The sequence below is a fragment of the Manis pentadactyla genome, chromosome 18 (genome assembly GCF_030020395.1).
Source record: "Manis pentadactyla isolate mManPen7 chromosome 18, mManPen7.hap1, whole genome shotgun sequence".
NCBI classification, from domain to species: domain Eukaryota; kingdom Metazoa; phylum Chordata; class Mammalia; order Pholidota; family Manidae; genus Manis; species Manis pentadactyla.
Genome location: NC_080036.1, coordinates 189,850 through 217,073, shown reverse-complemented (window position 1 = coordinate 217,073; position 27,224 = coordinate 189,850). Strand labels below are relative to the sequence as shown.

Below are 27,224 nucleotides of genomic sequence, written 5' to 3'. Positions count from 1 at the left end.
TTCATATGAATATCCATAGCAGCTTTATTCACAATAGCCCAGAGGAGGAAATAACCCAAATGTCCATAAAGAGATGGAGAAACAAAATGTGGTATACACACACAGCAAAACATTATTTAGCCATCAAAAGGAATGAAGCAATGATTCATGCTGTAACATGGATGAAGCTTGAAAATACCATGCTAAATAAAAGAAGCAAGTCACAAAAGACCATATACTGTATGATTCTATTTATAATGAAATGTCTAGAATAGGGAAATGCATAGGCGCAGGAAGTAGGTTAGATTGTCTGATGCTGGGTGTGGTAACAGGGATTAACTGAAAATGGGCAAGGGAGATGCCACTGAGGTGATGGAAATATAAAAAACTGGATTGTAGTGATGGTTGCACCACTCAATAAATTTACTAACAATCCATGAACTGTACACTTAAAATGGATCAATTTTAAAGTATGTAAATTACATCTCAATACAAAATTTAGAAAACACCCTGGGAAGCAGAGGAAAAAAGAAAGTAAGTTTATATCTTTGCCAACTTATTAGGGATCATACAGAGCTCATTAGGCTGCTCTATGTTGTTGCTGTTGTAATGGTATGAATGGTGGTTTTCCCATAAGGGCTGAGGGTCAAATAGTGATTTGGATCTTTTAAAATAAAATTTAAAAAAATTTAAAAGATAGCTGTTGGCTTGAAATTTGGAGTAGCAGTGGGTGCAAAGAAAAGTAGATAGGTTTAAAAAATATTCAGGATGCAGAAGTGACAAGATTTTGTACTGATTAGACATAGGGAATGGGAAAGAGTGAGGATGCCTCAGACAGCATGCTCCCAGTGGAATTCCTGTTGTCCTCCCAAATTTACTGTGTCCTTCAGTGCTACTAATCTTTGAGTGAATCAGCCTCCTGGCACAGAGTAAGCATTAACTGATTGTCTTTGGAGTGAAAGAACGAATGAACAGAGTAAAAATATGGCCAAAGCATTTACCAGGTCCTGCCAGACAGCTGATCCTAAAGTCACCCTCAAGGTGGGCCCAGCAGATGTCTATCACAATTTCCCTCATGCCTTATCGACCATTTGGGAAATCATCAGGGCCCATGGCCAGAAGAACACCCAGCATCATATCAGCCAATCTTTGCCTAGAACCTGCAGATGTGGCACAGCCCGGGTTTTACCATAGAGCCTGTATACTTTACATGAAGGCAATGGCAGATGCATGTATAGCCTATATGAGCAAGGGGGACCTCTGGAGTTGTAGAAAGAGGGTCACAGTGGTGCCCAACTGACGGATCTATGTTAACTTTGGGGGAATCTATGATCGGATTGGGGAGCTCACCTTGGCTCCAAGCAGTAAGAGACTCTTGATACCAAAGAGGTTTGTTAACCCAGGCCCGCCACACATGCACACATGCACACACATGCGTGTGCACACACACACACACACCACACCACCCCTCCCTCCCAGTCCTGGCAGGCGGAAAACATAGCTGCCAGAAACAATACAGACACCAATTGATTAGTTTGGGTATTATACTGCCGTTACCAGGGTCGACAAGCAGAGACACAGAGATGCTTGTGGCTCTTGATAGGGATACGAAAACAAGGAAGTGATCCATCCCAGTCCAGACTTCCCAGAAATAAGGAATGACGTGGGGCATGCAACAGGTACCCCCAGACTCAACCAACCCAGTGAACATGCCTTTCACCATACTAGTTCTGAGATAAAGTATAACCTCTTTTAGGTAGGGTGAGAAATAAACACATTCACCTCTCACCTGTTGTGAAGATTATAGTGTTTTGCATAATGTATCATTGTTATTATCATTATCCCAAGTTCCCTGTAAGGTGGAATCAGAATAACATCACAGTGTTGGCCCATAGTGTTTGTAATTCTTCTTTGCCTTTATAGTTAATTTAATGTAAAATAAATTGTATGTAATTTTTACTATACTGTTATGTGAGTGTTCCTGCATGACAGGCTGAGGATTTTTTTCAGCAATTAGGTATACAGTTAAGTCACTCAAGTCTTTTATGATGAGACTTTTTGCTAGGCAGTGTATTATGCTCATTCAACACATAACATTTTGGTAAAACAATCATCTAATGGTAAAGCATTCAGAAGGGCATTTTTCAGAACTGACATTCAGCTAAGGCACTGAATGAATGTGTTTTTTCCCCAGTTTTCAGAGCTGTCAACAGTATTTAAAAGGCTTTTCATAACTGTGAGACAGGGACCATGGGTGTAGTCAGAGTAGGGTGAGGGCCTCCGAAAAAAGCAAGGCAGGATAATTACAGTCAGAGCAATGTAACTACATGCAAGGAAACACCCTACCAAAACTCTGTGTTAAACATTCAGCTCTAGAGTCAATTCTTCAATGAGATCTGTTGGTGTACCCCAGATAAAGAAGAGTAGCACATGTTTATTTTATGCCAATTATTTATAATTATGTATAAGATTCACCTTAACAGGCTAAAAGGCCCAGGCCTATGTGCTGTCTTTCCTCCTTCAGATCTAATAAGGTGATTTTGCAAATTGGGCACATTAATTTAGCATGCAAGCCCAGTCATAACACAGTAAAAGGCAAGAAGGATTCCACCTTAAAGATAAGATTGCACTTGACTTACTCTTTAGCAAACAATGCCTCAGCCCACCTTGGGGCCTGAGCAGGTGGCCTTGTTTCATATAACGCCAGACCAAGATGCTGGTATCTCAGGGAGAAATCAACAGAGCAGGAGGTTACTTGTATCAAGGTACTTGTAAATATCCTAGGACCACTTAGTAGGTCCACACCCCTAAGCTTTTTTTTCACGTTCTCAAAAAACCCTCATCTGCCTATAAAATCCCTCGACAACGCACCACCCTGGACTCTTTTGTTCCCTCCTGGTGTGGGCCGGGAGCTCTGTCCTCTCACTTTATCTCTAAATAAAAGCCTGTACCTTGCTCTCCTACCTTGAGTGTTTGTGAAGCTCATTTTTCGGCTTCATGAACAAGAACCCTGGCATCAATGTATTTACAACGGAGAGAGAGCTTCCTTGCCTAGCTTCACTGTCCTGCCGCTCCCGACTCTTACTAGGTATCCCTGCTCAGGAGGGGCAGACAATGGGTAAAATCTGGGCAGAGAACATTAGTGGATATTAGAACGAAACAAAGTAAGTGCTGCAAGGTTTTGCAGACAGCCAAATTTCACCTTCCACCCCACTGCCGAGCAAAGGGCAGTAAGGGCTGGGTGGGGACTCGCTGAAAGCTAGACACCAAGTTAGTGACAGATACACGGCAAAGAAGTAGGATCGCGTTAGAAACAATGTACATTGGGTGTCAGTCCCAATGCAAGCTTGCTGCAGCTCTTTCTCAGCGCTAGGCCCGTCTGGCCCTGCGCTGATCCCTGAGCGGACGCTGTCGCGCAACTGGCACAAACTGTGACGACAGCCCTGCAGTAAGACACGGGTGGCCGTCTCTTCTTCCCGGCTTAAGGTGCGTACCACCGCCCTAGGGCCGAGCAACCGGGGTGGGAGCCGCCGTCTCTGAATGCGTCAGCCCCGAAAACAAGCGCTTGGACAAATCCACACCGCACCCACCCAAGACACCCGTTTCCCGATCCACGGGGCGGGACTCACCTGTGCTGGAGGTCGCGACTCCCAGGTCAGCAAAGCGGGAGGAACTGCAAGCAAGGAGAGCCCCGAAAGGCAGCCTCGCGCCCGCCTTTTGCTTTCTCCCTGAAACTGTCGGCCGCGCGCTCCCCTCCCCCAGCCCGTTAGGGACCAGCAGCTACGCTGGAGGCTCTGCCCCGCTCTTTCCGGCTGGCAGGGTGGAGTGGGGGTGCCCAAGAGCCTCGGGTCCAGGATGACCGGGTTGGGGAGCTCTAGTCAATCGCCTTCATTTAACAGATTTACAGCCACAGGCGCAGAGAACAGAAGGACCCATAAGTCTATCCTGCCTGTAAAACCCGGAGGCCACGCTGGCGTTTCAGGGCTCCTCTGGAGTCTCTCTACTACCCTCCTATTTATGGTGGCTTACTTATGGATGTTTCCTGGAAGTAAAAACTTCCACTATCCCTCCACCACTTTCTTGAACGAATATCACGTACCACTCACTGCTGGACTCCCACGAATTCAGGTGAGCACCTTGAATCCGGGGTCCAAGTACAGTGCTAAATACAGCGAGCACCAGAAGAGAACGGACCATTAGAAATATACATCTTATTTAACCGATAAGGCAAAGAATGAATGAACAGAGTAAAAATATGGCCAAAGCATTTACCAGGTCCTGCCAAACAGCTGATCCTAAACTCACTTTTTCTCCCTATTAGTTACATGAAATATCTTTTTCCATCCCTTTACTTTCAGTCTGTGTTTGTCTTTGGGTTTGAAGTGAGTCTCTTGTAGGCAGCATATAGATGGGTCTTGTTTTTTATTCATTCAGTAACTCTATGTCTTTTGATTGGTGCATTCCAATGATTTACATTTAGGGTGATTATCGATAGGTATGTGCTTATTGCCATTGCAGGCTTTAGATTTGTGGTTACCAAAGGTTAAAGGGTAATTCCCTTACTATCTCACAGTCTAATTTAATTCACTTTGTATACTATTAAAAACACAACCTAAAGGCTCTTTTTTCCCCCTCTTATTCCTTCCTCCTCCATTCTTTGTATGTTATGAATCATAATCTGTACTCTTTGTCTATCCCTTGGGTGACATCTATTAGCCTTAGGAATACTTCCGTCTATAGGAGTCCTTCCAAAATGCACTGTAGAGGTGGTTTGTGGGAGGTAAATTCTCTCAGCTTTTGCTTATCTGAAAATTGTTTAATCCCTCCTTCAAATTTAAATGATAACCTTGCTGGGTAGAGCATTCTTGGTTCAACGCCCTTCTACTTCATTGAATTAAATATATCATGCCATTCCCTTCTGGCTTGTAAGGTTTCTGTTGAGAAATCTGATGATAGCTTGATGGGTTTTCCTTTGTATGCTATCTTTTTTTCTCTCTATGGCTGCTTTTAAAAGTCTGTCCATATCCTTGATCTTTGACATTTTAATTATTATATGTCTTGATGTTGTCTTCTTTGTGTCCCTTGTGTTGGGAGATCTGTGCATCTCCATGGCTTGAGAGACTATATCCTTCCCCAGATTGGGGAAGTTTTCAGCAATTACCTCCTCAATGACACTTTCTGTCCCTTTTTCTCTTCTTCTTCTGGTACCCCCGATAATGTGAATATTTTTCAGTTTGGATTGGTCACACAGTTCTCTCAATATTCTTTCATTCTTAGAGATTGCTTTTTCTCCTGTGCCTCAGCTTCTCCATATTCCTCTTCTCTAATTTCTATTCCATTTACCTTCTCTTCTACTACATCTAATCTGCTTTTAAATCCCTCCATTGTATGTTTCATTTCAGATACGGTATTTCTTAATGATTCAATCTCTGACTTAAATTTGTTCCTGAGTTCTTGAATATTTTTCTGTACCTCCATAAGCATGTTTATAATTTTAATTTTGAACTCTCTTTCAGGAAGATTGGTGAGTTCAGTTCATTTGGCCCTTTTTCTGGGGTTGTGAGATTTTGTTCTGAACCACGTTCTTTTGACGCTTCCTATTTCTGTGTGGTGCCCACTAGTGCCCAGAAGCTCCAGTCTCTGGAGCTGCTCAGCCCCTAGAGTGAGGTTGGGGGTCATAGGTGAGTGTAGCTGGTGCCTGGGGGAGGAGAGATCTATTTCCTAATTCCCGTCTGTGGTGCCTGTCTCCAGTGTCAGAGCTAGTGGGCCAAGCACACAGGTTTAAGCCTCTGTGCTTTGCATCTCTAGCTGTTGTGGGCAGGGCCTCCCTCTGGTTGGCCTGATCCCAGCACAGTGATTGCCAGTTTGCGAGCTTGTGCCAGCAGGCTAGGAGGGAGGTGCAGCAGGCTGCATGCCACAGTGGGGGGCCTTAGAGCTGAGCAGGCAGCCAGGGGGATGGGGCACCTGAAGTTCTTCAAAGTTCCCAACCTGCTGGGCCAAGCATGCCCAGAAATCCTTGTCTAGCTCTCCCCTTCCCTGCACCACAAGCTCCATGCAAACCCTGCCCCTTCAGCAGCCCTCTCACTGCCAGGAAGCCTCTCAGACTGCCAGCCTCTCCCTTGTTCCTGAGCAGTCGGATGTGTTCTCCCTCACTTCATATCATGAGAATCTTCTGGGCCCTGAACATATTTAAATCTGTACAAAAACTAGGCCAGGTTCTGGTTCACAAACTCTTTTTGTAAATATCCTTCCTTTCTAGCAAGAGGCAGTTGGTTCAACCAGAGCCCAACCCATGATGTGAATGAAGGGAAGGAGTTTAAGTTCCTTTAGAAAGCAAAAGAGGCCAGTGAGGATGGGAGATTGGGGCTCTACAGTGTTTGTAAAAGAAAAGAGTGCCAGTGTGTCTGTCTGAGTGCACATTTGTCTGTGTGTGATGGACAGAAAGTTCTAATTTGCTGTGCTGTGTTCCCTCCAGATTATGACATGGGTGGTTTTTATTTTCTAAACTTTAAAACAAACAAGCAAACAAACAACTGCATATAAGGAAAAGAACAATAAAGTTGTTGCCATTAAGTGTGAGAACTTGAAAAATATCTTAAAGTGCATATTTCAAAGTATTACAGGAGTTTTCTCTTGGTGATGTGATTAACAACCTGTTACTTTGAAAAAAGCTGTTTTTAAAACACTTTCTTCTGTAAGTTTCAAGAAGCTTGATCTGTGAAGACAGCAACTCTGGGCAACACCCTTCCCCAAGGGAGACTGGTTCATGTAATGGGGTCATAGGCCAGACTGATAGTACTGGGACCTTAACTGGGGCCAGGTAGGGCAGAGTCCAGGGGTCAAAGAGAAATTTACCAAATTTCAGACAAATGACTCTCATGTGCTCTTGGCCCTCTGTGAGGCTTGCCCAGACCCCAGCTGTGTTGGGTACTCTGCTGTTCTGGGCTCTTGGCTGACTGTTCTGGTGAGTGACCCCCTCACCTGCCAGCTATGGTGCCCAATCAAGCCAACAGCATCCTTACCTGGCAGCAGACAAGCAGAGCGAAAACAGGTGAGGCTGACCATAGCTGTGGTCAGAGTTCAGTATGTGATGCAGAAGGCTGGCCATGTGTCCCATCGTTTCAGCTGGTGGTGTGTTTGCCCAAGGACTATCGACCTGCCCCAACGAGGGCAATCACAGTGTCAGGTGGAGGTGCTAGAAGCCAGCAGGTCTTGGAGGCCTGCCAGGTGTTACAGGCACTGGATGGTGGCCTTGGCAAAGGGCTTCTCAGCCGTTTGCCAGGAGATGGAGACTTGGAATCCAGTGGATATTAGGCAGTACTCACACCTTTGAGCCTCTTCTGCAAATAAGGATTCTGGCTGCCAGAAGCTGACAGTTGGGTGGAGAGGTATATGAACTCCCAGACCCATACTTCATAGATTTGAGTTAAATCTATACGTCAGTTTGGGGAGTTGAGCCTTCCTGTCCTGAACATTTGTCTTCCCATATTTAGCTCTTCTTCAAGTTCTTTCATTGGTGTTTTATAGTTTTCAGCTTACAGATCCTGTTCATGTTCTGTTGAATTTATTCCTAAATATTTCAATATTTTTGGAGCTATTGGAAACAGCATTGCTTGTATATAGATATAAAATTATTTTAAGAGCTTTTTCTTGATGTCCTGTGACCTTAATTAACTCAGTTCTAAGAGAAGTGTTTTGGGCTACTTTTTTTGGTTTTAATCATGTCATCTGCAAGTAGAGACATTTTTATTTCTTCTTTTCCCATCTGTATGCCTTTTATCTCTTATTCTTGCCTTATTATACTGCCTAGGAATTCTAGTATAATTCAAATAAAGGTGGTGAGAGAGGTTTTCTTCCCTTGTTCCTGATCTTCAGGGGAAAGCTTTCAGTATTTTTATCATTAAGTATAATATCACATTTCAGCTTATTTTATGTGACCTCTGTGAGGCCGAGGAAATTCCTTTCTATCTTTGTTGACTGACAATTTTTTGAAACTCTTGAATGGATGACATGTTTTTCAAATGCTAATTCTGCATCAGTTGGTATGATTGTATAGTTGTTCTTCTTTATTAATACAGTGCATTACACTGATTGATTTTTTTCAAATATTGAAGCAACTTGCCTTTTCAGGATAAGCCCCACCTGATTGTAGTACATAATGTAATAAATACTTCTGAGCTCAGTTTGCTACGATTTTGTTTGATTTTTGTATCAATGTTTATGAGAGATATTAACCCATAGTTTTCTTTTCTTTCTGGCTTTGGTATCAGGTTAATGCTGGTTTTGTAAAAATGAGCTGGGAAGTGTACCCTCCTCGTCTCTTTTTGGGAAGAGTTTGTGTAGAATTGGAATCATTTCATCTTTAAATGTATAATATAATTTAGGCTGAGCAAAAAATTTTGAGAGGTTTTTAATTATGAATTCATTTCTTTATAATTAAAGGATTCTTCAGGTTATCTATTTTCTCTTTGATGAGTTAGTTTTCTCTCAAGGAATTTGTCCTTTATACCTGGGTTGTCATATTTATGTGTGTTGAGTTGTTCATAGTATTTCCTTACTATCTTTTTAATATTTAACAGAGTCTGTACTGAGATCTTCTCATTCATTCCTGATCCTGATAATTTGTATCCTCTTTGTTAACATTTATAAATTTTACTGATATCAAATAACCATTTAGTTCATTGATTTTTCTCTATTAGTTTTCTGTTTTTATTGTGCTTAGTTTTTTTTCCCTTCCTTCTGTTTGATTTGGGTTTATTTTTGGTCCTTTAAAAAAGTTTTTTAAAAATCAGTGATTTAATACCTTTCTTTTTTCTTAACCTAAGTATTCAATGCTGTAAATTTCCCGAAGTTCCACTTTAGCTGAATCACACCAATTTTGATATGTTGTTTAATTTTTATTCAGTTCAAAATATTTCTGAAATTCCTCTTGGCCATTTATTATTCAGATATATGTAATTTACAAATATTTGGAGATTTTCTTTTTAATTTTCTGTGATTTAACCCTAAGTCAATTGCATTCTGATCAGAGAGCATAATTTGATAATTATGACTTTAATTCTTTCACATGACTTTTAGGTTGGTATGATGATCCAGGTGGTTGTGTGTCTTTGTGAATGTTCAACGCACATTTAAAATAATATGAACCCCCAGTTGCTTTGCACAGGGTGAGATGGTTAAAGCAAGGCTGAAGCCAAATGCCTTCCTATGACCTAGGGAGTCATACACCACTTTCACAACACCTGTCAGTCCTGTCCCATGAAGAAGGATGCCGTACCAGAGTGTGGATAACAGGAGGTGAATTTGTTGGCCACCTTGGAGGCTGGTGGCCAGCCTAGGAATGAGGGTTATTACTGAAGGGGAGGAAGAGGAAACTGACCTCTCTCTACTCCTCCTCTAGAATCCATTTGGATCATCAAGGAGTGGGCAGGGGCTGGCTTCACATGTAACTGACAGCTCTGCCTGCCTGTGTGGAGGGAGATTCTGAGGCTTCCAGGCTCAGTGGGGAGGACAGATGCATCCCTGACCTCTCACCTCCTCAGGGTAGATGAGAATTCTGAGAAGTCAGTCTGTGCAGAGGTGGCAGTGGTGTCTGTGTAGTCTCTGAATGTGGCTCCCTAGCCCCTACGGTGTCTGTCTTCCCTTGCCCAGCACTAAAGACCTGGAAGGCATAGGCACTGAAAGCAGTGCAGTTGGAGATTGACAATCAGGAAGGGGCTTGCATTCTCAGCCACCCTCTGTGCCACGTTCTCAGTTCATAGATTAGGAAACAGGCACACAGAGAGTGAATGTCTAGCCGTAGGCCACATAGCTGGTGAGGGCAAAGCTCAATATAGTCTGATCAGAGCATAAACCCAGTCTGGTCTGATACGGAGTCCATGTGCTATGCACCATGAGATGCTGATGCTGAGTGGGCAGCAAGGAGAGAGGAAGACCAGGTGACCCAAACTGAGCCAGGCAGATGTGTGTGCACACACTCCTTTCTGGCTTTCATCTGTGAGGCTACAGTGGTCTGAGGAAACAGGAGTGGAGCCAGAAGAAGGCAAGGGAGGTGGGTGGCAGTGGAGGGAAGGGGTCTATAGGAGGAAAAATCACATTTTCCAGGATACCAGTGAATTACCTTTCCTTATGAGTCTGTCTCAAATCCTAGACTTCTCTCCCTGGGCCCGCTAATCAATTCTCCAAAGACCTACCCCAACTGACTCCAGACGTGTGCCTTTCCAGGGCCTGAGTGCCTGTGGAGACCTGGGCTGATAGTTTGTGTTCTCTGTGGTCCTCTCAGATCCTGCTTTCAGTGATAAGGGGGGAATGAAGCATGTGGTCTGGACTTCAGATTTGTTTGGAGAAAATATTTATTGGAACAGGAAGCCAAAAAGCCATGTAGGGGGTTGCTGTTAACATCCCCAAAGCACTTGAGGAATTTCTTCCCCACTTGTATACTTTATTTCTTGTACTGAAAGTGAGATTTCTGCAACCACTTATTTTTGCACTCATAATTGGAGTGTAAGGGGTCAGGAGGCTTCCTTTGAAGATTGCTCACAGCATGTGTATGAAGTGTGTGTGGTTACATATGTTCTCCTGTGGTTTTTGGGATGCTATTTATTGGCAATGGCTCACTCACCGTAACTGAAACACAGGGCTTCTCCCCAATGTGTGTCCTCTGGTGTCGGGTGAGGTGTACCCTCTGTGTGAAGCCCCGCCCACACTCCCTGCAAACATAGGGCTTTTCCCCTGTGTGTGTGTCCTCTCGTGTCGGAGAAGGTGTGAACTCACCGTGAAACCCCGCCCACACTGCCTGCAAACACAGGGCTTCTCCCCAGTGTGTGTCCTCTCATGTTGGATGAGAGTCCACTTGAATGCAAAGCCCTGTCCACACTCCCTGCAAACATAGGGCTTCTCCCCGATGTGTGTCCTCCCGTGTCAGATGAGGTGTGACCTCTGCGTGAAGCCCCGTCCACACTGCCTGCAAACATAGGGCTTCTCCCTGGTGTGTGTCCTCTGGTGTTGGATGAGATTTGACCTATCAGTGCAGCCTTGACCCCACCCTCTGTTCTTGACTCTTTCAGTTGACATACCTGCCCCCACAAATGATTTGTCTGTGTCTTCTGGATTCACTTTCTGGCCTGTGCTGGCCTCCATCATTATTTTATGTGTCCTGGAGCCCCCCATTTGTCCTTTGGGTGGGTTGGAAAAGGTCCCCCAAATCCATTTCTGCCTTAAACTTTTAAGCAAAGTTTTGGACCTTTCTTTGACCTCTTGACCTTCAGCTTTGTCACTCCAGCTGTGTTGGCCTGGACAGGAATCCTCTAGTTGGAGATGTTTTCCTGGAGGTGTTTGTGGGAGGATCTGAGAGGGGTGACTGTGCTCCACATGCTGGCTGAGGGATTTCTGACTGGAGAAGGCCAGAGAGCAGGAGACACAGGGATGGATCTCTGGCTTTGGCTCTGCTGAAAGAAGAAGTTTCTGGTCAGGTAGATGTTGACAAAGATGTCTGGGTGGGATGCTTTGTCTTCTGATGGGCCTGCCCCACTAATCATTTTTATTGTGCTAACAGCACAAGCTGTGTGTGGCATCTATTAGGAATGGCATAAAACTAAATGTGATTTATTCTCTGAGGAATTAACGTTTAAACAAAAGGGTATTGACAAGCAGCCTATGTGTCAGAACATGTACCAGGGAGTCGCTCCAGCTGGGCCAGGGAGGGAGATTGAGAAAGTGTGGGCTGTGCATCACTTCAGAAAAATGCAGAAAAAGTTTTGAACCATCCAATAAAATTAAGACAAATATAAAGAAAGCTTAATATTGATATAACTTGCTTAGGCAACATCAGGGAGAAATTAGCCAATGAGGAACCAGGGGAGGTACTCATGTGCTAAAGAATAAATTGATTTTTGTAGGGGCCCTGAGTGGGCCTACTCCCCAGACACCTGATCTTGCAAGGCCGCCATTAAAGCCTCGCTCCATCGTTCTTTTTGTCTCTGTGTCGGCTTACTGAGTTCGGACCAGTGAGAGTATTTCTCACACATCTCCACTCCATTTTTATTCACTGCATCTTCCTCAGAAATCCCCCAAACCCACATCCAGGGCATTTTATATGTATCGATCAGTCCAGGAACTTTCAAGTGTCTTCAGAGGCAGCTTTCACCTCCCACAGATGGACCTGCAGTGGCCTTTACCTACATCCTAGTATTGTCTACGTCATATCTGCCTGTGACTATCGCGTTCGTGCCTTGTGGCGGTGACGACAGCGATATGTACACAGACCTGATTCACTTCAGTTCTTTATTGTTGCTCGGAAGGTCGGGAGAAGGTGAGTGGGAAGAAGCAACAGCTGGAGGGAGCGAGTGAGAGGAAGAATGAGAGGAGAGAGAGAGAGAGAGAGTCCTTCTCTTTCCTGCTTATGCCTTATATAAAGGAAGCTGGCCTATGGTGATCGAGATCATGCGTGACCTTTAAGCTGATTGGTAGCATGCCTTCTGCATGAGTTGAGCATGAGCACGGAAGCATGGGGCAAGCCTATAGGAGCAACTTCCTTATGCTAATGCCACCAAACCAGGAAGGGTGGCGCCCAGGAAGCGGGCGCCATGTTAGGGCATTGGTCAGCTAGAGTGGAAGGGCGGTGTTCAGCCATAGTGGGACTCAGCCTCGGCCATAGGCCTGCCCCTACATGTGACAGTGTCTGCAGCTATCTTATTCTTTGGAGAGGTAACAATGCTCCTGATGACTCAGGTGTAATCAGTCTTAGGTATTTCCTCTGAGGGGAATGGGATCCACTAAGTTAGAAGCCACTCAGCCTGGAGATGTAGAAATGTGGAAGGCAGGCTAGGATAGTGCTTAAAGAGAGCATGTGTGGGTAAATCTGAATTTGATCATCCACATTCAAAAAGACATATTTAATTGAGGACCCCTATGCTTCTGGATACCCACCAGGAGGTGGGATTTGGATTGGACAAGGGCGAGTGGTTCAGGCCCCACTGACTAAAGGGCTTGGGCTCCTGCTGCCCCAATTAGACTGCGAATTGATTCTTTGTCACTTTTCTACAAATCACAAAATGAAAGTATATCCTTCTTCAAGAGTCACACCACCTATTCATAATTGACTTATTTCATTCAGCCTTAGCATTTTAATTGCAATAACAAGTCCTGTTTCAAAACATATCCCAAATCATACTTCTTATGGCCCCAACTCCCATCTCTCCAATCAACCCACCATCCTCTTTCTGCAGTCTATTTTCCAGAAATTAACGAAAGCATTATCTCAGAGCAGAGCACATGTGACTCTCCAGTTGAAAACTGCACACTGGTTCCATCTCACTCAGGAAAATCCCATGTCTTTAGAGGTCATAGGCCTCGGGATACCATGTATGTATCCAACCTCTGTTATTGCCCTCTAGGCCTCCTTACCCTGGTTGGTCTCTCAGCCAGTCCTTGTCACCCCACCTCTCCTGCCTTGGATGGCACACTAGCTGGTCCCTCTGCCTGGACTTCTTTGCCCACAGGTACTTGCATGTCTGAAATGTTATCTCCTGAGAGAGCCCTTCCGTGACCTCTCTCTGCCACACCTCATTGCCCCCCTCATGGTTCTAGACACCTTCCCTAGATTAGTCCCTCTCAAAGCACTCGTTGCTGTTTGATGTTATGCACATACACCCACCCTTGTTCACCCATCAGCTGCTCGAGGGGTGATTCTGACTGCCGCTGTTGGGCACAGAGCAGGAACTCACACGAGAACTGACTGAATTGTGAATGAGTGCACATCAACATACATATCATTCAGAAATATGGAACAAATTAAGAAGAAATAGCTAAAAGGGCCAGATGAAACTGTGTTGGGGAGAGAGTCGGTAGGTGCTTGAAAACATTTTTTTGCCCCTATGTCTTCCATTACTCTATGTATGCTGTGATATATTTTATGCACAAAGTATTACAAAACTCAGAGCAAAAATTTTAAAAGTAAAAACTGTTCCTAAGTGTCAAAGGCATATGAAACGAGTCCCTAATTTCTGAAGCATCTGAATTGCAGTTTTACTGAGTTTATTCTGGATTTTACTCTTCTTAAGAGTTGGACTATGAAATTCCCAAGAATTCTTTCATTTCTTTCCATTTTAAAGAACAGTGGTGCTCACCTCTCTCTGCTGTGAGCTCTCCCTTCCACTTGCTTCCCTGCTTGATGCCCAGCTCCTGGCCATACTCATCTCCATACCAGACCAGCAGTTCAAAGCCCAGCCTGACGACCTGGCATGTTCTTCAGAAGATCTGACTGTGATACTTAAAGGCCACCAGGTTCTGCAACTCGTCATCCCTGGCGCAGTTTACATACCTAGGATTACAGCAGGCAAAAGGGAAGAAACCACAGGCAGTAAGTTCCTGCCACTTATTATATCCATGTCCAGCTCCATGCCCGATGTTTATGGCTGGCTTTGACGCTGCCCCCTCCCCTCTCTGTTCCTGGGGAAGCTTCTGTACATACCTCAGTCTCTTTCACAATATCATGTGAATTCTTATTGCCAAGTATTTCTTACTGTGCTCATCCTGCCTAGAATGCTTTCCCCCCTTGCCTAATTAAGTGTTTTCCAAAGCCTGATTTCAGACTTAGCCTCCACCTCAGTTTGCCATAAAATCCACTGATGTTTAGCTTCTCTAAGTTAAGTCTGTTTTGTAACAGAACTTTGGGCCTGATTATGGACTCTGCTTTTAGATTAGCACGTATCAGCTTAACTCATATCCTGTTTTGAGATGTCTTTGTCCAATCTCTCCACCCTTTATTTAAGGTACCATTTACTTGCTTCCCCCAGGTTTCTATAGAAAATGGAGGTCTTTTTGCCTTAGCATAATAGCACAGGACAACAATGGTCCATTCACATTCTGTGTCCCCCTGGTAAGGGAAGTGGCTGGGTCATGAAGCCCAGAGGCCCACGGCCGTACTACAGCTTATTTGAATGCAGGCTTCAGAACCCAGTTCTAATTAGAAGTGAATCTAAGAAGATTTGCTGCTCTCACAGGTTAAAGATGTGTTGCCCTCCCTTGTTTTAATTTATCTTGGCACTGTGTACTTTTGAAAAAATAGGAAAATTATTGTTAAATCTTGAAATCAATTTTTTAATGGTTTTGCAATATGTCCTCCATAAAGACATGGATTATAATGTGTTTAGTTAAAGAATTACCTTGTCTGAACTGGAACATAGTAAATGCCTAATAAATGTTGATTAGATAAGTTAAAGTGTGTGAATCTAGGCTCCTCAAGGTTTCTTCTAGGGCTGAAATTTTGTCTAGCATAGAGATTTATATTTTAGGACACATACTATCTTTTTATTTCTTGCTTTTTCTAAATGGCTCTTGAAATAAAACACTGTATGGAGTAAACAGAGAAACAGAGGCTTGAGGGAGACAACTGAGGGAGGCATGATGAGAAGGGAAGGAGTGTGGGCTTGTGAGAGTCAGATGTCCTCTCTGAAACTCAGAAAATTTGGTCTTACCTCATCCAATTGGTGCAAGATTTGTCCTTTCCATCCACATAAAAACAAGAGTTTCTCCCTGTGGTGATCTGAATTTCAGAAAGAAAAGTTAAAGGATTTTTTTCTGGGGGAGGTAACAGAAGAAGTGTTAAACCGTATTGTTATCAATGTGCTTTCATCCTGCATGGATTCAGTCACCAACTGAATGTGACATACTCCTCAGCCATCGTCTATGTATCTGAGTCAATTTGCCCACTCAGAGCAAGGGCCCTGCAAGGGAGGAGCCACTTGTCTATGTCTGTACTTCCGTGTTCCCACCTACTCTCTGCTCTTTACCTGGGAGCTCCATACTGATGCAAAGTCCACCCAGTACACAGAGCTGACCATGTTATCTCCATCCATGTTCTGGTATGTAGAAGGTCAGATCCCATCAATCCACAGGAAGGATGTGGGAAGCCAGAGGACAGGGGAAGAGATAGATGTTCTAACCTGCCAGGATACCCGTTGTTGGCCGCCTCTTCATCTTCTGTGATGTGGCCCTCTTGGGGCCAAAGTGCACACCCAACGGCAGATCAGATGTTTCATTCCACACTCCAAGCCCAGCCTCAGGGATGCTTGATGGTCTGATTTTCAGCCCAGGGTGCAGAGTGAAGGCTGAGCAGTTGGGATGTCCCTTGTCCACTGCAATGTCCTTTATAAACACAGTGGGCCCATGAGCAGCACAACTGTCAATGAAGACGTTCTGACACTTCTCACAATCTGGAGGGGAGAGCAACAGGGGTTAGGGAAAGCATAGTGCACGTTCTCAGATGTAAAGAGCCCCAGAAAGAGTGAAGGCACTCACACCATTTAGCTTCAGTCCTGCATTCCAAGTCATTAGAGGAAGGGAATAATGTGGGGACTGAAAACGACAACACGAAATTATTGTACCAAGACACAACAGCCTTCTCTGTGAGTGGGCCAAAAGGGTACTTACAGAGGTAATCATCATCCTGGGGCTCGCTGACCTCTTGATACACACAACCCTTTCTTTCTCGTAGGTTATATGTCTTTACTTCAGTCTCCTCTCCCGCAAGTTCTAAGTTGAAGAAGGGTAGGTAAGTGAGGTTGGTGAGGTCTGGAATGTTAGTCCCTGTTTGGTCAGAAAGTGAAATCTCTTCCTATCAAATGATCCCCTGTCCTTCTACACACTCTGGTTTTCACCCCATTAACTACTGGTTCAGAGAGACTACCATTCAACACTGACTATGGATGCTCAATTGAATTTCAGTTATTCTCATTATCAGGTTAAACTTCCCAAAGTCTGTACTTACTTCGAAAACAGTTCATTCACACATATGTTCATTCAGAGAATATTTGTTGAGGGCATGTAACATGGTAGGCATTAAACAAAGGTCTGGGCATGCAATACCAAGAAAGTATGGTCTGTTATCACAGATGGATTTATTGGACAACTTGCACAGGCCAATTCTTTTATTTTTAAATTAATGTTTTCAAACAATACATGAGCTATGCATCCTTATCTTCACTTTACAAATGAACATTCAGGAACTCAGAGAATTTATAAGATTTGCCCGAAGCCCTAGTGTTAACTTCAGGCCTCAGGTTAGTCCAGCTTAAACCCGGGCCTATCCAAAGTGCAAACCGCATGCTTTCACCATATTCATTAGCCTTCCTAAAGGACTGAGAAGGACTAAAGTTTTTCCTCTTACCCATTTTTTGTCTAGAGTGATGTCCAGAGGTACTTGCTTTTCCAGGAGGGGAAACTGGTTTCTGGGCCTGCTCAGAAGAGGAAATGTAGAAATGTACAGAGGGTATCAAATACATCTGGGAAATGAGGTGACCAAACAGTGAGATTGGGAAGAGAACCAAGAAATCTAGATGATAAAGGAAAGATGGCAAAGGTTGTAGACTGCCAGATCCTGGAAAGAGTGTCTGGAATTGGATTAGCTGGTTCCTGTCAATTCTGTCTGAATAAGGTTGTAATGCCAGCTAGTTTTCCTCAGTTTCCTGACCCATAAACTGGCATATATGTGAATTCTTAATGTTATAATGAACATGAAATGTCATACTATTTTGTGACCAAATTATTTTGTGAGCTAATGCAGCATGAATGTGAGATTAGTCTTGCTATCAACTTATCTCCTCACTTTCCTCCATATTTGAAATCTATCTTATATATACTATCTTCAGCATTCCTTGACCCTCTTACATCTAGTTTAATTTATTTGATCTAGTTTAATGTGAATTACTCAGAAAGTATAAAGGGCCTTGAGCTGGGCCTGGGACTTCTGAGAAGAGTCAGGTATGAACAAGGTTCTCAAAGAGCTCCCATTTCAGAGGCAGGCTACACAGATGATTACAAATAAATGTGATTGCCTAAGTAAAGCTCGGAGGAAAGACTCACTTCCTCCTACAAGAATGAGCATTTGAAAGCAGTGTCAGATGGATGTGTTTTGGCAGAATAGTGTGTAGCCTATATGAAGTCCTTCAGCTATTTTCTTATTTGTTGTTCCTCAACCATCAAACTTGGAGTTCCTCTGTGCTGGGAGATGCCTCTTTTGATTAGAGTTGGGGGCTGTGAGGGTGGGGATCCTCTCTCCTTCATATGGGACTATTCACTGTCAGTACTGACCATTTGTAAGCTTCCCTCAGTCAGATGGTCTTAGCACATCTCCCACTTTAGCATAGCAGACAGGAGCTTAAGTTGTTATCACCAGAAAGATGAGTGAAGTTATGAATAAAGACAGTGTGAGTTTTAGACAACTATGAAAGTTTTAATGGGCTTGTAAGTAGTTTATAGAAGGAGCTTTGGGTCAGATTGCACTACTACTGAAACTGTGATCCAAGGCCTGTAATCAAACATTTCTTTACCTCAGTTTCCTCATCTATGAATGGTGATGATTATAGTACCTACCTCATAGGGTTACTGCAAGGTTCAAGTCAGGTTATTCATGTAAAATGCTTAAAATAAAGTCTGAAATATTGTGAAAATAGAAACAAGTGGTAGCTTCTTTGTTGCTGTTCTTACTAGCTATTAAAATGATAGCAGACACTGTGCAGAAGGGATCAGGAAAGGAAAGCAGCAGTTTCTAGCACACTCAGTGCCTTCTCCTCCTCTTACCTCTGTTTGGGTCCATGAGAAATATTTTCTTGTCAACAGGATTTAGGAAATACTCACCTTCTGGTTGTTACTCTGTTCCACTCTAAAGGCCACCCAAGAAGGTTTTTCTAAAGGTGAAGAAAAAATGTTTCAGTTGGTAAATAATTCCAAACTCTGGAAATTCGCATTAGGGACACGGCAGTCTGAACTAGAATGATGAGTACAAGGAGTATTGAAGGGCGATAGGAAAATGGTTTCTGAAGTATCATCGAGGCTCTCTATTGGAGTCATCAACTAATTTTTTAAAAATGTTTAAAAACTATTAGAATTCATGCCTCATATCGAAATTACCGAGTATCATAATTCTTCCAAGTGGTAAAGATACCTCAAGACAAATGCTGGGCATAGAAGCCACAGGGCATAAATATGCAAAGAAGTAAAAAGCTAACCTTTTCAAAGAATATTGCTTCTCTCTCACTTACCAACTTTACATTTCCCTGTATGGCCCTGGAAGACGGCTGGTTAGCCAGAGACGGGTAAGATTCCTCAAGGGAGGAACAACCTAAGACAGGCACAGTCGCAAGGGGAACATCAGGTGAGAAATTGGGGATCAACAGAGGTGAGGCTTAGAACCTCACCCCCCCCCCCGTTTTGAGAGAAATCTTCTGCATCTGTGGATATTTTGTTGCCCTTGTCTAGCTTGGATTAATACTTAGTCTATAGGCACAGACCTGATCATCTACATTTGCCCTCTTACAGCACTAAGTTATGTTTTCTACCTTTATCTTGCATCTACCTACCATTTCAGCATTTTATTAAAATAAATAAATAAATAAGGGAGAAATGTGGGATTCACATATAAATAAAGTATAAAAATCAAATGAATAATCATATCTGACTTGATTGTTTATAGTTCATGATGCATGATTAAAACCGAAAGTTTCTGTGATATGACTGCCCTTGCACTGTTCACCATGTAAGAACTTATTCACTATGTAAGAACTTGTTCAAATGTAAGAACTTGTTTGTTATGCTTCAGAATATTGGAGACTGTTGAGAATTAGGCTTGGGGTTGATTAATGATTGTGCATTGAGTCCCCTATACAGAATTTTATTGTTGTTAACAACCATTTAATCAATAAATATGAGAGATGCCCTCTCAAAAAAAAAACGACACAGACATCAAAGACATGACCGAAAAGGAAACTACAGACCAATATACCTTATGAATATAGACACAAAAACCTCAATAAAATATTGCAGGCTGAATCCAGCAACATATAGTAAGGATTCTATGCCATGACCAAATGGTATTTATCTCAGGAATAAAAAGTTAGGTTAATATCCAAAAATCAATTAATGTAATGCAGCATATCAATAGGATTTTTTAAAGCACCACATGACCATCTCAGTAGATGTGGAAAAGGTATTTGACAAAATTCAACACACTTCTAGAGACATTTAACAAACTAAGATTAGAAGTGAACCTACAGCTATTATCATGCATACTAACTAGAGGCTTTCCTCCTGTCATGAGGAACAAAAAAGGAACAGGACTCTGCTCCTGCCACTTGCATTCAACATTTACTGGGGGTTCTGTGCAGGGTAATCAGGGAAGAGCAAGACACACGCCATCCAGATCGGAAAGGAAGAAGTAAATCTATCCCCATGTGCAGACAGCATGAGCTGGAATATAGGAAACCCAAGGAATCTACTAAAAAGCTATTGGAACTAATAAGATAAGCAAATTTGCAGAATACGAGGCAGAGGTCATTTGTATTTCTATATGCTAGCTAGAATAATCTGGAAATGAGATTAAGAAAACAGTTACATTTATAACAGCATCGAGAAGAATAAAATACTTCAGAATAAATTTAACAGAAGAAGTGCAAAACTTGTACCTGAAATTACAGGCCTAAAGAAATGAAAAGACATTCCATGTTCATGGATCAAAAACCTTAATATTGTTCAGGAAAAGCTCTTCTGTTTCTCTGTACTGATTACTCTCAATAAAGCAGTTACAAAGCAAAAAAAATGTTTAAAAACTAGAGAAAATGTCATTTATATTTCTTCCTATGTTCATAAATTATCTATTGCATTCATCGTTAAATAATAAATTGGCCTTTTTTGACAAAAATACCGAACAAACTGGGAGTAGAAGGAAATTACCTCACTATAATAAAAGTCAAATATGAAAATTCCACCTCCTGCCTTGTATTCAACAGTGAAAAAAATGAGAGCATTTCTTGTAAGATTAAGAACAAGCCAAGGATGCCCATTCTTGCCAGTTCCATTCAAAATAGTAGTGCAAGACCTAGCCAGGGAATCACACAAGAAAAGGAAATAAAAGGAATCCGACTTGGCAAGAAAGAAGTAAAATTATGTATGTTTGCGGATCTCATATGGAGAAAATTGTAAATATTCTTCCCCAAATCCTCTTAGAACTAATAAATTCAGCAAGTTGCAGCATACAAAGTTAACACTCAAAAGTGACTTGCACTTCTATGCACTAACAAGGAACAAACAAAAAAGGCAGCTAAGAAGACAATCCATTTTGAACAGCAACAAAATGAATGAAGTAATTAAGAGTAAACTTAACCAAGGAAGTGAAACACTTGCACACTGAAAATTAGATAACACTGTGGAAAGAAATTAAAGAAGACACAGTAAATGGAAAGGACACAGTCTCTTCAACAAATGGTGGGGCTGAGAGTATCTACATGCAAATGAATGAAAATGGACCCTTTTTTGACATCATGTACATAAATCAGCTCAAAGTGGATTACAGACCCAAATGGAAGACCTTCAAGTATAAAACTTAGGAAAAAACAAGGGCAAACTTCCTGATATTGGAATGGGCAAGATTTCTGGGATATGGCATGAGAATCACAAGAAACAAAATAAAAAATAGATGAGACCACTAAAGATTTCTGTGAAACAAAGGACACTACCAAAAGACTGACAAGGCAATATGTAGAATGGGAGGAAGTATTTGTAAAACATACATCTGATAAGGGTTTAATATCCAGAATATATAAGGAACTCCTACAATTCAGCAGTAAAAAATCAAGTGACTTAATTAAAAATTGGGTGCTATGGACTGAATTGTGTCCCTCCAAAACTCCTATGTTGAAACCCTAACCCCCAATGTGATGGTATTTGGAGATGGAGCATTTTGAACTTAACTAGGGGTGGATGAGGTCATGAGAGTGGGGCCTTCATGATAGGATTGGTCTTGTCAAGAAGAAGAGAAAGATCTGTGTCTTTCTCCCTAACAGCATGCACAAAGAAGAGTACCTACACAGAGCAAAATGGAGGTTAGCTAAAAGCAAGGAAGAGAATTTCACCATGATAGCACCTTGATCTTGGACTTCCAGTCTCCAGAATGAGAAAAACACATTTCTGTGGATTGTCACTCAGTCTATGGTATTTCGTTATGGCAGCCCAAGCTGACTAATACAATGGAAAAAGGACTTGAATAGATATTTATCCAAAGAAGATACATGTAAATGGCCCACAAACATATGAAAAGATGCTCAATATCAACAATCACCATGGAAATGCAAATGAAAACCACAGCAACATGTCATCTCATACCTGTTAGGATGGCCAATATGAAAATAACATATAATAACATGTGTTGACAAGGATGTTGGGAAACTGAAATGCTTACACACTGTTTATTGAAATGTAAAGTGTTGCAGCCACTATGTAAAACAGTGTGGAGTTTCCTCAAATAATTGGAAATAGAACTTCTCTATGATTTGGCAATCCAACTTCTGGGTTTATATGAATAGAATTTGAAAACAGGATCTTGAATAAATATTTCTGCACTCATGGCCACTGCAGCATTATTCACAGTATCCAAGGTATGAAAGCACCCTAAATGATGGATAAATGGATGAAGAAAATGTGCTATACACACAGACACACACACACACAGGAATATTATTCTGCCTTTAAAAAAGGAGGAAATCCTCTCATATGCTACATCATGGATGGACCTTGAGGACGTTATGCTAAACAAGATAAAACAATCACAAATGACAAATACTTATATGAGATATCTAAAGTAATCAAATTCATGGAAACAGAAAATGGAATGGTGGTTGCCTGGAGCTTGGGGGAGGATCCCCTGGGGAGTTGTTCACTGGCTATAGAGTTTCAGTCTTAAAAGACGAAAAGCCCAAGCAATCTGTTGTACAGCAATGTGCATGTAGTGAATAATACCGTGTTGCCAAAAGTAAATTCGAAATGGATCAAAGACCTGAATGTAAGTCATTAAACCATAAAACTCTTAGAAAAAAGCATAGGCAAAAACCTCTTGGACATGAACATGAGCGACTTCTTCATGAACATATCTCCCCGGGCAAGGGAAACAAAAGCAAAAATGAACAAGTGGGACTCTATCAAGCTGAAAAGCTTCTGTACAGCAAAGGACACCATCAATAGAACAAAAAGGTACCCTATAGTATGGGAGAATATATTCATAAATGACAGATCCGATAAAGGGTTGAAATCCAAAATATATAAAGAGTTCATGTACCTCAACAAACAAAAAGCAAATAATCCAATTAAAAAATGGGCAGAGGAGCTGAACAGACAGTTCTCCAAAGAAGAAATTCAGATGGCCAACAGACACATGAAAAGATGCTCCATATCGCTAGTCATCAGAGAAATGCAAATTAAAACCACAATGAGATATCACCTCACACCAGTAAGGATGGCTACCATCTAAAAGACAAACAACAACAAATGTTGGTGAGGTTGTGGAGAAAGGGGAACCCTCTTACACTGCTGATGGGAATGTAAATTAGTTCAACCATTGTAGAAAGCAGTATGGAGGTTCCTCAAAAAGCTCAAAAAAGACATGCCATTTGACACAGGAATTCCACTTCTAGGAATTTACCCTAAGAATGCAGCAGCCCGGTTTGAAAAAGACAGATGCACCACTATGTTTATTGCAACACTATTTACAATAGCCAAGAAATGGAAGCAACCTAAGTGTCCATCAGTAGATGAATGGATAGAAAAGATGTGGTACATATACACAGTGGAATATTATTCAGCCATAAGAAGAAAACAAATCTTACCATTTGCAACAACATGGATGGAGCTAGAGGGCATTATGTTCAGTGAAATAAGCCAGGTGGAGAAAGACAAGTACCAAATGATTTCACTCATCTCTGGAGTATAAGAACAAAGAAAAGCTGAAGGAACAAAACAGCAGCAGAATCACAGAATGCAAGAATGGACTAACCGTTACCAAAGGGAAAGGGACTGGGGAGGATGGGTGGGAAGGGAGGGATAAGGGTGGGGAAAAGAAAGGGGGCATTATGATTAACATGTATATTGTGGGAGGGGCATGGGGTGGGCTGCACAACACAGAGAAGACAAGTGTGATTCTACAGCATCTTACTATGCTGACGGACCGTGACTGTAATGGGGTTTGTGGGGGTGACTTGGTGAAGGGGGGAGCCTAGTGAACATAATGTTCTTCATGTAATTGTAGATTAATGATAACAAACAAAAAGATTTGAACAGTCATCCCAGAGAAGATTCACAGATGGCAAATAAGCATATGAAAAGATAAATAACAATGATGCCATCAACTACCTATTATAATGGCTAATTAACAACAGTAATAACTACAAAAAAATACTAACAGTAAATGTGGAACAACAGGGAGTCTCATTCACTGCTGGTGGCACAGCCACTTAGGAATACAGTTTGGCAGATTTTTACAAAATTAAATATACTCTTACCATATAATCCAGCAATCACCATACTTAGTATTATCCCAAATAACTTGGAAACTTATGTCCACATAAAGAACTGCACATGAATATTTATAGCAGCTTTATTTATAGTTGCCAAATATTGGAACCAGTGTCTTTCAATGGTGACTGGATGAACAAACAGTTGTATATCCATGCAATGGAATATTATTCAGTGTGGGGAAAAAAGAGCTATCAAGTCACACATACAGAGAGAGAGAGAGAAAGAGAGAGAGCAAACTTAAATGCATATTGCTAAGTAAAAGAAACCAGTGTAAAAGACTACATACTGTGTGATTCCAACTATATGACATTTTGGAAAAGGCAATACTATAGAGATGGTAAGAAGATAAGTGGCTGCCAGAGGTTGGGGGGTGAGGAGGATAAATAGGTGGAGCACAGAGGATTTTTAGGGCAGTGAAACTATTCTGGGTAAAAATGTAAAAGGTGAACACATGAAATTGCACATTTGTTAAAACCCATAGAACTGTACAACACAAAGATTGAACCCTACTATAAACCGTGGTCTCCAGTTAATAATAGTCTATCAGTATCAGTTCATCAATTGTAACAGATGTACAACAGCAACTCAAGATGTTAATAATTGGGGAAACTGTGGGCATAGGGAAAGAGGGAAGTCTCTGTACTTTCTGTTTAATTTTTCTGTAAGCTTAAAAATTCTCTAAAAATAAAGCCTATTAATTAAAAAAAATAATACCATGTTGCCTACTTAAAAACTGCTAAGAGGAAAAACTTATTATTATTTTTTCTTTTAAACCACAATAAAAATAAATAAAGAAATTGACTGGGGTGGGGGTTTTAATTGCATCCAGATAGCGATGCACAGATGTATGATAAACTGTGGGCATATGGTTTCCTATGAAGACTCTCCTCTCACGTCATAACCTTTGTGGATTTCAGATCTCTTACACTACTTTTAAGATCCTAAGGACTCAGAAACCTGTAGATGGAGAATAATAGACCTAATCCAAGCTGCTTTCCCCAGTTTAGGCAGACTGACTCTTCTTTTAAACTATCCTGTGTAAGGGGCAGCAGAATTGAGCCTCTCATTTCTGTTTTATAGTGATTGTACCTCATTTATTTAGCAGATGCTGTCTCTGGTTAGGGACATGTGGGAAAGATCAGCGACACTAACTAGCTCTCTCAAACACTTTCTTGGAATCCAGGCAAAGAATCACATTCACTTTTGGGTAAGAACACCATGTGGTATGATTAAATATACATACATAAATCATGTAACTTTACATAATATATTAATCACTCCCTCTTCTAAGACACTTAATCCAATAACTGAACTATCATGAGATTAGTGTTAGAAAGCTCCGTTTTGGATTTATAGTCTAATTAAGATTTCCTTAACTGCCTTTTCATTAGTTAACAATGTTTTACAAAAGCAAGTAACAATGATATATTATAAAGTATGGAGAGTTAACACTGGAAAACCTATATATCCACTACCATTCAGTCTTATTGCTACATTCTGCTACAAAAGGCTTCAGGTCTTTATTTCTACTTCAAAAATCAAACACAAAAATAAAAACAAACATAAAACTAATCAATATACAGTGAATCCACCTGCCAGCCCTTCCTTCTTCTCTTGTGGTGATAACTATTCTGAATTTGGTATTTCTTATCACGTTCCTATTGTTATACATCTGCTGCTTATCAATATATCTTTAAATAACATATATAATTACTTTACCCATTTTAAAACTTTATATGAATAGCCTCTTACTGTATAATATGCTGTTTTGTATCTTGCTTGCTTTGTGAATGTCTGTGATTTTGAAGAATTAGTGTTTCTGTTGTTACCTCCTGAGACCCAGCTGGTACCTGAACCCAGGTCAGCTTCAGGACACCTTTAAATCCTCCTGGCTCCTCACCTTGCTGACTGGGCATCCATTCTTCATCAGAATCCTCAGTGTCATCCACCTGGGGCTTGGTGGCCTGCCTGCGATGACGCGTGAGAGCTGGTTGAGAAGATCTGAGACCTGGAAAGAAGCAAAATCTTTGTCTTAAAAGGGAAGAGCTGGGAGAATGAACAAAGCACAGCAAGAAATGAAAGCACTATAAAGTCATAGCGACTCATTTGGATGTGCTGGGAGGGTCTAGAGTAAGGCAGGAGGTGAGCTCCGCATTAGCAGTACTGGCCCCACACTGATACAAAAAGCATTTCCCTCTGGGCTTATCTCCACACAGAAGGGAACTGTGGGCAGACGGAGCCACCTGAGAGAGAGCCAGACTGATGCAGGGATTGAAGACTTACTTCCCAGGCTACTCTGCACTCCACATGTCGTGTTACCTATAGCGACCAGTGCTTCATAGTTCCTTTTCACATTCCTGTATCGGATTTTCTCCCAGTCTCCCATCTCTGTCCATTCTTTCTTGGATAAGTATCTGGAAATGTCTTTGAAATCATCTCTGGCCTAGAGAAAATAATAGGCTCCATCAGTGATTTACTAATACAAGTCAGAACTGTGAGCTGGGCCTTCTGCTCCATCTTGCATGTAGGGCGTATGTTGCCTGAGGCTGCTGGGTGGTCTCTGAAATAAGGGTGAAGACTCTGTCTCCTGACTGGCTCCTGAATTACTGTGCAAACACCAAGTGAGAATTTTCCCATCCCTCCCCTGACATAGAGCAGTTGCTGATGCTAGGGTCCCATTTTCTCCCCATGTCTCAGACATCCTGCATGCACTCACAGAGAGGGTCGCCTACTGGTGCAGGCTCCTTGTCACCAAGCCCCTCTTCCCTTCCTTCTTACAAACCCCATATGGAGCCTGGCTTCACCTCCCACATCTCTCACCGTGGCCTTCCAGCTTATTGCCTTTGAGTGTCCCTCACTGTTCTCCAGGGACCTGTCAGAGCTCATGGTGCTGGGACGGCCAGGCA

At 41.9% G+C, this 27,224-nt stretch overlaps 1 protein-coding gene across 1 annotated transcript; it reads right to left on the bottom strand.

The window, feature by feature from the left end:
• Window positions 1-1,059: 1,059 nt before the first annotated feature.
• Window positions 1,060-27,204, bottom strand: LOC130681507 (histone-lysine N-methyltransferase PRDM9-like). The gene is given in 15 exon segments (XM_057494853.1): window positions 1,060-1,139; window positions 3,302-3,515; window positions 3,609-3,652; window positions 11,055-11,423; window positions 14,106-14,299; window positions 15,456-15,509; window positions 15,589-15,606; window positions 15,924-15,978; window positions 15,981-16,193; window positions 16,411-16,512; window positions 17,147-17,261; window positions 18,616-18,665; window positions 26,219-26,326; window positions 26,638-26,761; window positions 27,139-27,204. Coding segments are annotated over 15 exon segments (1,806 nt in total).
• Between the last annotated feature and the right edge of the window lie 20 nt (window positions 27,205-27,224).